This window comes from Schistocerca serialis, chromosome 5 (assembly GCF_023864345.2).
Source record: "Schistocerca serialis cubense isolate TAMUIC-IGC-003099 chromosome 5, iqSchSeri2.2, whole genome shotgun sequence".
Taxonomy (NCBI): Eukaryota; Metazoa; Arthropoda; class Insecta; order Orthoptera; family Acrididae; genus Schistocerca; species Schistocerca serialis.
In genome coordinates this window covers 246298696-246312480 of record NC_064642.1, presented here as the reverse complement: position 1 = coordinate 246312480, position 13785 = coordinate 246298696, and the positions used below count along the sequence as shown (strand labels likewise).

Here is a 13785-nt window from a genome sequence, read left to right as displayed (position 1 = left end):
CCAATATATGTACCTATAACTTATTAAAATTTTATTAACATTGGACGAATACATTTCAAGATATATATAGCTTTAACGTGAAAGGTTTCTAGTGAAGACACTAAAAATTTGACCTGTCTTGTCTCTCGTGCGGCATTGAGTGTTACTGAGAAACTGCACTGTTTGCCTTTTACAACACCTGATATAGCAGGTCTTTAGGGTAATTCATGCCTTTTCATGTTGTATATATATGCTTGTATCACATGTACTTTGTAGATTAGGAAATCAAATTACTTTTCCTAGTCACGCGTGACATTTTCTGTTCTGCACAGCAACAAGTGTTGCCGAGAAGCTGCACGTATCTGCTGCATTGTTCTCCTTTTGCAACACCTTATACGTCAGTTGGTAAGGATAAGTTACACCCTTGAGATTACAGTGGACCTTCTATTTTACGTTTTCGTGCACTCCAGACTCAAAAAACGCAACATTAAGGAAAATGCATAACTGAGGAAAATGTTAAAACCCCCAAAATATAAGTAAAGACATATGTAATTGACATACAGGGCTATTACAAATGATTGAAGCGATTTCATAAATTCACTGTAGCTCCATTCATTGACATATGGTCACGACACACTACAGATACGTAGAAAAACTCATAAAGTTTTGTTCGGCTGAAGCCGCACTTCAAGTTTCTGCCGCCAGAGCGCTCGACAACGCAGTGAGACAAAATGGCGACAGGAACCGAGAAAGCGTATGTCGTGCTTGAAATGCACTCACATCAGTCAGTCATAACAGTGCAACGACACTTCAGGACGAAGTTCAACAAAGATCCACCAACTGCTAACTCCACTCAGCGATGGTATGCGCAGTTTAAAGCTTCTGGATGCCTCTGCAAGGGGAAATCAACGGGTCGGCCGGCAGTGAGCGAAGAAACGGTTGAACGCGTGCGGGCAAGTTTCACGCATAGTGATGTGAAAGATTCAGTGTTTAAACCTCCTCTACCAAGAAACGTGCCAGAACTGCGAGCTCGCATCAACAATGCTTTCGAACTCATTGATGGGGACATGCTGCTACGAGTGTGGGAGGAACTTGATTATCGGCTTGATGTCTGCCGAATCACTAAAGGGGCACATATCGAACATTTGTGAATGCCTACAAAAACTTTTTGAGTTTTTGTATGTGTGTGCAAAGCATTGTGAAAATATCTCAAATAATAAAGTTATTGTAGAGCTGTGAAATCGCTTCAATCATTTGTAATAACCCTGTATATGATTAAAAATCATAATCCTCTCCTACACATTGTATAAAATCACTACAAGCAAAGGTGTGTAACACTAGTAAACACTTGTAAAAAAAATTGAAATTGGTATCTGTGAACAAGGTAATCGAGCTATTTTCCAACAGGCTATGACAACAAATTATGCATAAAAAAACACATTTTTGAGAGATCTTTCCTCTGTGGTCACCCAGAAAAAAGCAAAAATTGGTGAACTTGGTGAATTACACTGAAAACACAGCAGCTAAGGGGTTAAACCATGGGCATAAATGTGGACATTTGGTTAATGACAAACTTTGTCGCGATTGCTGTTATTGTTTAATGCTTTTCTTATGAGCTGTGCTTCATATCCTCTGCCCCATCAAAATGTTATTTTAGACTCAATGAGAGAGATAGAAGTGAAAAAAATTATTTTACTTCCCCCAATCGACATTACAAGCTTATTAGAAGTTGGCTCATTGAATTTCTGGACACTACGTAAAATGTAAACTTGGAAGAAAGCTTAGACGCTACAGTTTTGCTTCATGCCTTCTATCACTGCCAATTTTTATGACCCACAGTGTGTGGAGCAAGTATATACATGAGTAGTGTATGTAGTGATTGCAAACTGGGTTGTGTCAGATTTGAACACAAAAGTCTTTAAAATGTGCTATTGCGAAACCCTTGATCTATTTCTATATGACATTCCCGCCATAGCACATGATCTGTGTGAAAAGGATTTTTTTTCAGTACTTCACAAAATGCTTTCACCCCTACCTGCACTCCCATCATCGAAGGGTCATGACCTCTTCTCACACCCAGCCGGCAAGCTTATTTTACATTTGTTATTGTGTGTGGTGTGGTGGCTGCGCTGGCTGTTGGGTGATGCAACACGTCGTCAGCCAATAAGAGCTCACTTACCAGAAATGGGCAATGTTTCCTTGACTCTGACCGAGCAAGGTCTTCGAGACTCACTGTTTGAATTTAGAAGGCTGATGATCGATATTGTTCCTGAATACAGCATATCGGTAATACATGCAAAAAGAGGAGACTGTGTTGTTGGTGGAACACGAAAAGCTAGCTGCTAGGCTCCTTGATCATGTATTGGCCCAATCTGGAACACTTTGCATTAACTGTCCTGTTGTTCCATTGCTGCCACAATCTAACAGTAGTTGTATGATAATTATGCAGTGAAGCTAAACATTGCAAGTTGTATTGGCAACAACGATCATGGATTATGTCAGCATTTCCTCTCTCATGTGTTCCCTCTGTGCAATGGTCTAAAATATTCCTGTATATCCACCACTAACTGTGATGCAAACCTTTTGTCTTTTGTGGCACTTAGAACTCGTTCAGTCACATTAAATGTCAACTGGAAGAAAACGGGACAAAGCCAAGTGAGAAATCAGGCAAGAATGTAGAATCGAGGTAAATCTTACAAGGACTAAACATAAAATCGGGGAATTATCAGTATTCATCTTATGGGTTTTTCACAGGGGCTATGAATTTATGACATAGAATCACTAAAAATGTAAAATCGAAGTTCCACTGTATATATGCTTGCGTCATTTGTCTTAGGAAATCAAATTGTATTAGACCAACTGACAAGCAGAAAGGAACCAGGAGTAGATGAAAGCCGTACCATTTCCCAACATTACAAAGAAGAGCAGATAATGGCAGCTTTGGCAGGAAGGCTGAAACTCTGACAACAAAGAGTCACCAATCTATTGTGCAAATTCACCTACTCCATACCCAAGTGTACATGAATGCCCTTAGCTGTAAGGCCTCCCTATCTGCTGGACATAAATAAAAGCCTGTAACCCTGTGGATGTTCTACCTGCCAGGTACTCCTATATGTCCATAGCTATACAGGTGCTCTAACCGGCAGGCATACATTTATGCCCCTAGCCATGAAAGTGTTAAATATGGACATCTGAGCAGAATTTGAGAATCATACTATTTCAGGAATAAGGATTTTTCGTGTAGTACCTTGTCCCTTTTTACTTCTGCTCTTTTTCCACAACATTTCCGGTTATTTGAAGAAGCAACTACAGTTCTTAAAAATCTGCTCATCAATTATTCGTCAACAATATTGTTGATGCTCACTGTTTTAATTTTTGACTTTCAATTTAAATGAAAAGTGGAATGAGGTACATATAATTTAAAGCATCAATACTTTTATTATCACAATAAATCAATTGCAATGATGAAAATTAAGGGGTACAAAATAAAGTTTCAGGTTATTATCTTACAGTTTCTTACAACAAAATAAGAAATTAGGTATCCATCATCAGTTTGCTAGAGTTTGTGATGACATTAACAAACGTAACAGTTTACAAATAACACTAAAAGGCTTTGACATTTACAACATTTGGAATCATTTAAGCAACAGTACAAACTGAAGTACTGTACATTAACATTAAATGTTTTGGAACCTACATTCAAGTAACGTACATTTTGTGCTATACTGCAAACACTATATACTACATTTTGAATTCCCACATGAATTTAATGATTTCTTACTGAAAGAGGTGTTTAACTTAATAAATGTATGATATATAAAATAAACATCAATGTTATGCCTCAAACAAACAATATATAGATTTCTGTTTTTAGCTGTGCTTTACATGAATACTTAAAATTAAACACTGTTACATTTGGGACAAAAATATACAGAACACAATGCTCCAGTCTTAAACTAAACAACACACATGGTACTCAAGAAGTAATATTAAAAGTCTCTTCTGATTTAAACCAAGAAAGTTATAATTTTCTTATCAACTCCCTCGGTATGTTGTGTATCCAAAAGGGCTTAACAGCAGGGGTATATGGTAATGATCTTGTTGCGACTTAACGTCAAATGCAATCTGTGATGGAAAAACAAACAAACAAATATAATATGTCAAGAAAAAACAAGTCTGCATAATACAATAAATACACAGACTATGTATAAAAGGATGTATGGTGAGAACTGGAACACAATTGAGACACATAAATATCTCAACATATATTTAGAAGCCACAAGTGTTTACTAATGTAATATTACGATTATGGAAACTATCTGCTAGTCAATAAAGTGTCAAATCCAAGCAGCTTGTCATGGCAAGCATTGCTTGAATTGCCCAGTAACTATGAGACAACTAATGATGTGACATTCATTATCAGGCAGCCTTACAAAAAGATAGCAGGCACGTAAAAAAATGCATTCAGTGATCTTGGAGAGAGGTCCACTGCCCACAGAGAATAAATATGGTGATATATGTTTCCTTACTTTTTGTACTGTTCCAACCAGAAATATCTATTGCTGCTTTATATTCCCGATGCAGCTCTCTTTCCATCTCATACCCTTTCACATTTTTTACTGTCTTCTTTTACTTTTCTACAACTCACTTGTCCATTCTTTATTACTTAACATGACTATACTTTTCTCTCTTCTATAGCAACTGTTTCCAAGACACATTGGACACACACTGTTGCACAATTTCAATGCCCACAGCTGGAACGGGCAATCATGGTAATAAGTGCCACAGTACAACTCCCTGCTCTCAAAGCGACAGCTCCAATTTGAACATTAGTTTCTGATGCAGTTTTCATTCCATAATATATTTCCGTATGTGGTTGGTGAGAACATCAGATGTCTCTGACTCAGCGGCTGACCAACAAGACAAAAGGAATTCTGAGATAACAACTCCCGCTTTCCACTGCAGATGTGGCACAGGTAGTAAAGCAGGTGTTAGTCATTTTTGCTGTATCTGCGGAATGTTAGGCGATTGGCTGGTGAACATTGTGGGTGGCCACAGTTTGGTGGTGGGCATTCATACGAGTCGACAGTTGGTTACTCGTCGTGCTTGCATAAAATGCTGCACAATAATTTCAGCATAGTTTATATGTAATGTGGCTGCTTTCACATATGGCTCTGACTTTTATTGAGTAGGTAATGGCTGTGACTGGACTGAAGTAGAAGGTGGCCGTCCGGTTTATAGAACAGGCCTTGCACCTGGGTCATCCACAAGAGAATAATGCAGGATTGGAGTAGGAATGGACAAGGATATTCTTTGGCTTGGTTGGGTGACAGAACACTACTGTGGGTAATGTTCGGGTAGGATAGACCTCATCTCGGGGCACGAAAAGATGTAGTTGGAGCTCTGATGAAGAACGTGCTTCAGCTTTTCAAGTTCCAGGGTGATATTGTGTGATCAGAGGAGCGCTGGTCGGTGGCAGGTTAATAAGTTTACAGGTGCAGAAGGAGGAGATACCACAGGAGAGTTGTTCATGGACATGCTGGGTACATCATTGAACAACTCCTGATTTCCACTGCAGATGTGACATCTACAGGTGGTAACGCTGTAACTTTTTGACTTAGATGGGTGACAGCTGTCAAAGTGGAGATAATGTTGATAGTTGGTGCACTTGATATGAAAACACATATTTATTGACTATCTGAAAGGTGGAGATCAACATCTAAGAATGTTGCTCATTGGGTTGAGGAGGACCAGGTGAAGCAGAGTCAAGGTCACGAGAATGTCGTCAGTCATTCTTAACTACACTTGGGTTTTTAAATGTTGGATAAATAGGATTCCTCCAGGTGTCACATAAAAAAAGTTAACTTAGGTTGGAACCATGCATGTAGTAACATGGATTTGTTTATAAATTTGGCCTTAAAAAGGGAATGATTGTGATTCAGGATGTGACAGGAAAGAGGTGGTAGGGTTGGTATAAGCAGAACGCTGGGATCGATAGTGCTCCATGGCTGCAAGTCCATGGGCATGGAGTCTGTTGGTGTACAAGGACATTGCACCTACAGTTACCAACACAGAGTCTGGAAGTAACTGGACAGATTCTGTGGAATGGTGATGAAGGAAGTGAGCAGTGTCTTGGATGTAGGGAGTGAGGTTGTGGGCTGATGTTCATTTGGAGGGAAGATTTTTAACCAGCCACAATGAATGACTGCTAAGGAAACCTGTGGTAGGGATGACCTGTAGGGAGACCTTTGGGGTTGGGATTGTGGAGTTCAAGTAGTAGGTAAAAGGTATAAGTGCAAGGAGTTGGTGATATGAGGAGGGAGGTGGACTCAGGCGTCAGAGTTGGGGATGAACGTAAGGCCTTGAGGACCTGCTGGAGGTCGCACTGGCCTTCTGTGATTTAATCATGTTCGTAAGGTCTGTATACAGAGGTGTCGAAAGGTTAAGAGAATCCCTCAGCCACAGGGTCACTATGATTTCTCACCATAATGGTGGAGTCTTTGTCCATGAGAAGGATAATGAGGTCTGAATTGGTTTTCACATTACAGATCGTTGTGTATGTCATAGGAGTGATGTTGGACTCAGTAGAGAGGAATTTAGGAAAGGAGGATCATGCCAGGTTAGAACTGAGGGATTACTGAATGCTTACCAAGGGATTACAGGGTGGAAGGGGAGGTAGGTCACGGTTGGAAACAGGTCGAAACTGTTTCAAACAAAGTTCTGTGTAAGGAACTTCCTGGCAGATTAAAACTGTATGACAGACCAAGACTCGAACTCAGAACATTTGCCTTTCACGGTGTAATGTAACGGACTACTGAAACTATCGATACCATCGACTGGCGAGCTATGCGGTGTCGTGAATCGACATGAAAGAACAATTATATTAATATAAAATTACAGTGAACTTAAACTGAAATATTATCATTTTATTACAAAAACTAATAATTTGCACGACAATCGTATTATGTATTGCTGTAGAAATATTTGAGAACTCTATTCAATTTTCATACTGTTTTCATAAGTGTATACGTGTGATGTATAAAATATCTATGCTCAATTCATGTTGGCAAAACTGTGTACATTGTAAGGTCTTTGATTGTTAATGCAGAAACAGTTTTTGCCGGGTGAGACTAAGGGACTGTAACGTTTTGGTGAGTCTAAGAGACAGTGAGTCTTGAGAAGTCGTGAGAAACGGACGATGTTGGAAAAGCTTATATTGGTGAACTACTGATTGTTATGAAGATGATATTACGAAAATAAATAATATGGAAAGCTTTAAACAGTATCAGTTCTTACGTAGCATGTTACAAACCCAAGGACCCATTGTAATAACAATTACAACAAATCCAGAAGTTGCCCCTAGACAATGAGTAAGCAACAACGAGTATTCAAGGTAAAGTAATTAAATTATTTCACATTCGTACTGTGAAGTTATTTTCTCTTGTGAAATATTTAAGTCTCTCATGCTCTGTTAATAGAGTCAACAGACTGACAGTGACGTGTGGTCCACTATTGAAACCAGGAAGACCACACAGGTTTTTGAACAGGTGTCATAATTTGATATAAAATAATTGATGATATTTAATATTTGTTCCCTGGACGAGGGAGGTAACATTACATATGGGGACTCTTTGTCTGGGATTTAAATCGCATTGTTTGGACTGATACTTGTTCTATGTTCACAGGTAACAATACGTACAGTAACAGTAAATCAGCCAATAAAGAGGAAGAGCACAATGAATCCAATGAAGAAGGCAAATAACATTTAATAAAGGACAGAAGCAATTACGCAACAACAAAATTAGGCCTACACTTTACGGTGGGCAAGAGACCACACGGAAAACAAGATAAGTGCATATACTGGTTTGTTCATATTATTGACCTTTTTAGACGTATTTTGTCGGTTAATAAGTTTCAAAATTTCTTGCTTTAAAATGAAAATAACAGAGGATCTTCCAAACAATCAAGGGGGGGATGCAAAATCGAATGCAAGTGGCGATGTTAGTACCAGTATAGGAATGGTGAATACATGATCAAAAATTGACGTTGAAGAATTAGATAAATCAACGATGTTGCGATTACTATTAAAACAAAATTCTGAATTGAAGAATGCAATTGAAAATAAAGTGTCTGATTTAAAATCCGAATTGTTAGAAAATTCAAAACGCGTAGAAGAAAAACTTGTGAAAGAAAATAGCCAATTGGCTCAGAAATTCTTTAAAGTAAGTGAAGGTATCAGATCTGACATGGAATTAATGAAAAACAGTTTAGAAGAACGTGCAAATAACATTGAAGATAGGGTGGGGGATGTAGAAGATACGCTCAATAAAGTCAAACTAACAATCAAACGGTAAGCGGAAGAAACTGCGAAAAATTTCGAAGTATTTGCAAATGAAAGAAAAATTAAAAGAGGGGAAATGATTACCAGAATTGACTTGCATACGAAAAATTTCGATGGCAAATTGTCAATGCTTGAAAACAAAGTTACGGAAAAAGTAAAGACTGCTGAGCATAATGTAGATTGTTGTAACACTGTAATTACAGACAATGAGCATGAGGTAGCACGGTTACAGAAACAATAAACTGAAATTCGGGATAATTTTGCCATGAAATTAGTGGCGACTTCATTTAACGGACTTTGGCCAGGTGCTAACATGCGTAATTTTCCAGCGGACGGAAAATTACACCCAGTTGACTCCATTAGAAATTGTCGTGACAATTTTTTGCATGAAATGAGTGACACTGTAAAAATTAAGTTCATTAAAAATTTTCTTGATGGTGAAGCTTTGACGTGGACGAATTTATCCGCCACTCCTAATGTAACATACAGTCAATTTGAAAAAAAGCTTTTTGAATAAATTTTTCTCAGAATCAGTTCAGGCTAAAATTAAAAGTGATTTCCTTGATGGATCTAATTATAAAGAATAAGATGGCACAATGAAGGAATTTTGCGAGAAACAGTTATGAAAATTGGCACATTTCGACAGACCTTTTGATGAATTAACACAAATAGATGCACTAAGACAAAGATTACCAAACAGACTTCAGTAGGACTTAGTTTATGGGCCAGACGACTCTGTTGAACAATTTTTGAATTATGTGGAAAAATTAGCTCGGGCTTTGGAGAGAAACAAAAGGTTTAGTGGACATCATTATGAACAAAATCATGGGGGGGTGAAATCAAAATTTCAATAGTGGGAATAATTCTAGGAGAGAGCATGGGAATTATCGAAATAATTATAATGGGAACAATCAAAATTATCAGCAAAATCGACATGGTAACTATCAGGGAAATTCCAATAGGCAAGAGAATGGCAATTGGAGGTGAAATGAGAACAGGGAAAGCAATAATTATGGTGGGAACGGGAATAGACAATGGGAAAATTCAGAGAGAAGACAAGACGGGAATGTGCAAGGGCGGTTAAACTAGGAGCCGTCCCGATCAGGGCCTGTCAGTTTGGGACGAACAGATATAACTTTAGAAATCAGGCTATGAGAAACCAAAGTAGGCATATACATAATAATTACGGAAAAAGACAGATTGTTAATACAAGTAGGGCACCTGAAGTTGTTAAGAGACCATTTGATAAACAATTTTGGCAGCAAATAAGTGATAGGGGGGCAAGCAAAAATAATTGTAGACACATTAGTAATGAGGAATCAGAAATCAGTGGGAATGTAATGAAGAATTTGTTTATGGAGGAAGAAAATGTTGTGAGAGGTGATGTCGGGGGTTGTTCCTATGTTAATAATACTAACGACACCTATGATACTTATGGAATTAATGCATTAATGTATTCTGATAAAATGTAGCAAATAGTGATCTGAATTATGTGGAGAGTTCTGTGAGTGAGAATGAGAATCAAGTATTGAATAATAGAGTTGTAAAATTGAAGGAAGAAGATTGTGTTGATGGTGCGAGAGATAATGTTGAAGTGGTTGATGTTAGGGAAGTTGAGTCATGTGTTGAGGTATTGAAGGATTCTGAGGAAGAGGCTGTTGAAGGTAGAGATGTTATGGATTATGGAAGTGAGATGAAAGTTTTTGTTGTGGTTAAGGATGATGCAGATGTGGGTATCAGGGAGGAGGGTAATAATAATGAAAGCAATTATTCAGTACAAGAGGATCAGGATGCAGTCATGGTGGTCAATAAATCATCAGTAATCAAGGGGATAGATGTTGAGAATGAGGAGGTAATTATTAACATGGAAAACAAGGAACAGAGACTTATTTGTAGACTGTGGAATAGGCTTATCGAGGGTAATAAAAATAATATGTTTTGGAGGCAATTATTAGAAATTTGCAAGAAGGTTTATCCTGTTTGGTGGGAGAAAGCAAAAGTAGATGTGAAATGTAAAGAATTGCTTATGGTGAATGGTATAAGTAATGTGTCTAATTATATTTGTGAGGAGAATCCTGATTGTCTTCTGCATAACGTGAAGACGGAAAATAGTTTGGCTAATATTAAACAAAATGATGATCTGAATTTTAAAAATATGGAAGATGATTTGTTGCATGAGGATGTTGATGAACAGGAGAGTGAAATTATAGATAGCCCATATATAAAAATTTTGTATTAATGATTGGACGGGTTGTTGTCTGATACACACAGGGAGTCCCATATCAGGAATCAGTGAAAAGTTAAGAGATAGAGTAAATAGAAACCACGAGTTTGCAGAATTGCCAAAAATAGAGGGTTAAAATTAAGGGGGAAACAGGAAGATTCAGTAAAACAGTAAAATGTCAGATACTTTTGTCTTTCAAAGTTGGAGATGTGATCATTGAACAGGGTTATCTTGTCATTACGGAGCTGAGTGAAGATAAAATTCTGGGCATGGACTGGATAGTGAAAGTGGATATGGGATTTGACTGGGGAAGCAAAACTGTCATACTTGTGCATCCTACAGATAAAGATAAGAGGTGTAAAGTGCAGTAATAGACATAATCAAATCACGGGGTAGATTATTCTTATGATGGGGGATATTTAGATTGTTTTGGATAGCAGACTTCTGATGATGTGGATTATCAAAGGTTAGTAGAAAATAAAATTGCAGAAGCAGGGAATTTAACCAAAGAACAGCAGTCATATCTGTCAGAGCTTAGGTTACAGTTTTAATCTGGAATTTTGCCAGTCAATTTGGAATATTGTACATATTTATGGTTTACAGAATGAATATCTTATGCTCTTGTCCTTCATAATGAATGCTAACTTGAAAGATTTTATTCATGCTCATGGCTTTTGGAAGTATCATTTTAATTGTAATACAGATAATTATGTTAATATGCACTTATTGCAATATTTGATTTTTGGAGGTCATTCGACCCACTTTATAAATTTACTGATCTATTCACCCTTGTGCTATGTATCTGTGTTCTGGCAGAAAGCTTATATGTTTACTGTATAATCTAGCATAGTGTCACATTTGCACTATTGATTATGCTTATGAACTCTTAACTATTGTATTGCTTAGTATTTGACAACTTTGTCATGTTCAGTTAACTGTGGAAGTTTGAAACACACTATTCAGCGATGTGGCGTCATAACTGATCACTAATCATATTCTGTTTGACATGTGCTCTATGCACCTAGGTCAGGTGTACACTTATGAACCAGGGATATAAATATTAATTGTATGATAAACTTAGCTGAACTATGCTTTTGAACCACATATACATTTTGCTCATTATGTATTTTCTTGTTGAGCCATAACAAACAGTACATGAAATGCTAAGTATGTCAATTGACATCGTAGTCCGTGTTGAAGCACATCTTATGTTACCACAATCACTCACAAGTGTTACAAGGCATCATATAATTTGGAAATGGATATTTAAATTTATTATTATCTAACTTAACAGAAGTATTGCATTTGAATTGGAGAGGTATAACAGTAGGTGAGATTTTTCAGTGGTAAACCTTTTCATTAGTGAATCTATTTTACATTGTAATTAACTTTCTATAAGCTTTATGCTACTTTATATTCCAAAATTTTAGAGTTGTGATGTTTTTGCTGTACCACTGAGACATCTCATTCAAACGTATGTTGTTACTGATAATGGATCAGTGATACTCAAACATTTAAGCAATACTGAAAGACAATGGAAACAAGCAATACTGAAAGACAATGGAAACAAACTATATGAGAGTGAAATGTACACTCTTGACATTCGAAACCTGAAATCAATCGTATACTCAACATAATACTTAACAATTACTGTGAACTTATAAATATGGATATACCAATCATCTGCTTACATATATATTGATCTGTAGTCTTACACATGACATTAGAGCAAGGTTGAAAAATTGTATTGCCTTTGAACAAAATTTTGAAACATTTGAAATCCTGTAGTCACAAGTTGTGAATAACTATTCTTTGTCAAGATTTTACATGCCATGATTAACATTTGGAAGAAAAGGCACCAGTAGTGTATGAACTCTATGTTACCTTGTTTGTATACAATATGATAACACAATTCAAATACCTATTACTATGTGAGAAACCATAAGAAATATTCAGGCTGAGGTCGTAACGATGTAATTTTGCTGATGATACGTTATACAAAGACACTGAAAATGTGATATTTGCTGTATCATTTGCCATTCTTGTGAAACAATTTGAGTACAGGGATTATTCTCCGGAACTGATATGAAGGTTGTGGAGAGAATTGCATGGTCAGCTCAGAGTTGTTGGACAGTGTATGATACTTGTGGAACAGGTGACTCATACACACTAAACACATTTTCTCACTGGTGGAGTGAACTTTTGTTGTGACTTATGGGCTATGGCATAGTTATGTGACTACTGGAGGAAGTGACTGGTGTAATCTGTTCATACTGCAAACTGTGCGACAGGAGGTATGAGGGTTTGGAAACTGCAATTAAGTTTGTGTGAACCGGTGTTCATACACACATATGGTGATGCTAAACCAGTATCGGCAAGTTGTGAATACTATGTGGTTCTCACGGAGACGCATCGACCTTGTGGACATTGGTACAGGTTGGACTATTGCTCACATTCTGTCATTACGGCATGGAACGGTTGATGGGTGTGTGCTGGTGGCAGAGAAAAGAAGACTTGACACTTTACTTGTTCATTATACATTTTTTTTTGTCTGTGAAGCATGGACCTTGAATAAGAAGAAGGATGCTACACACTGTAAATAACTACACATTACATAACATTACATACTACCTATGCCATAAGTTTAGGGGAGTTTTATATATGTTTGATTACCATTTCTTTGCATTTTAGGATTAGTGATGTGTTTGCTATTTTGTTGTATATCATAGAAAACTGAATTGACCAAGCAATTACTATACTCTGATTTACACATATGAGAACACAATGAGATGTTTGTGTGGTTGGACCCTAGAATCTCCACACAATTACTTACTGCTAAGCTACTTCGACAGAAATCTGTTGGTAGATACACACAAGATCTGATGAGGAAAAGTTATGAGAATCCCAGGACTGAATGGATAAAGGATGTAGGGTAGCGTGTAAGAACGTACTATAAACACATAAATTTGTAAAATATTGATAGTGATGTAGTTTATTTCTCTTCAATTTGTACATTGTAAGCTATCACATGTTAGGATTAGGTAATTTTGATGCACTCTTGTTCCTCGTAAAGCATTATTCTTTAGGTTAGAGAAATGATGTGTTAGGGAGTTATATTTTGTCTTATACGCTTTAATAGAAATAACTGGACTTTATAAACAATAGTGATCCACTACTACAAACCAAATCAAGCTGCAACCTACACTATTATTTATACCCTCTGATACAAGAGATGTCTGGG

General features: G+C 37.1%; 1 protein-coding gene across 2 annotated transcripts in view; it reads right to left on the bottom strand.

Moving 5' to 3' along the window:
- Nucleotides 1-3397: 3397 nt before the first annotated feature.
- LOC126480986 (uncharacterized) overlaps nt 3398-13785 on the bottom strand; it is a 76752-nt gene continuing 66364 nt past the window's right edge. For both annotated transcript variants that reach the window (XM_050104425.1, XM_050104424.1), the window contains exon 6: nt 3398-4104. In XM_050104425.1, the coding sequence (XP_049960382.1) occupies nt 4015-4104 (90 nt within the window). In that variant the 3' untranslated portion in view covers nt 3398-4014. The remainder of the gene's footprint in view (nt 4105-13785) is intronic.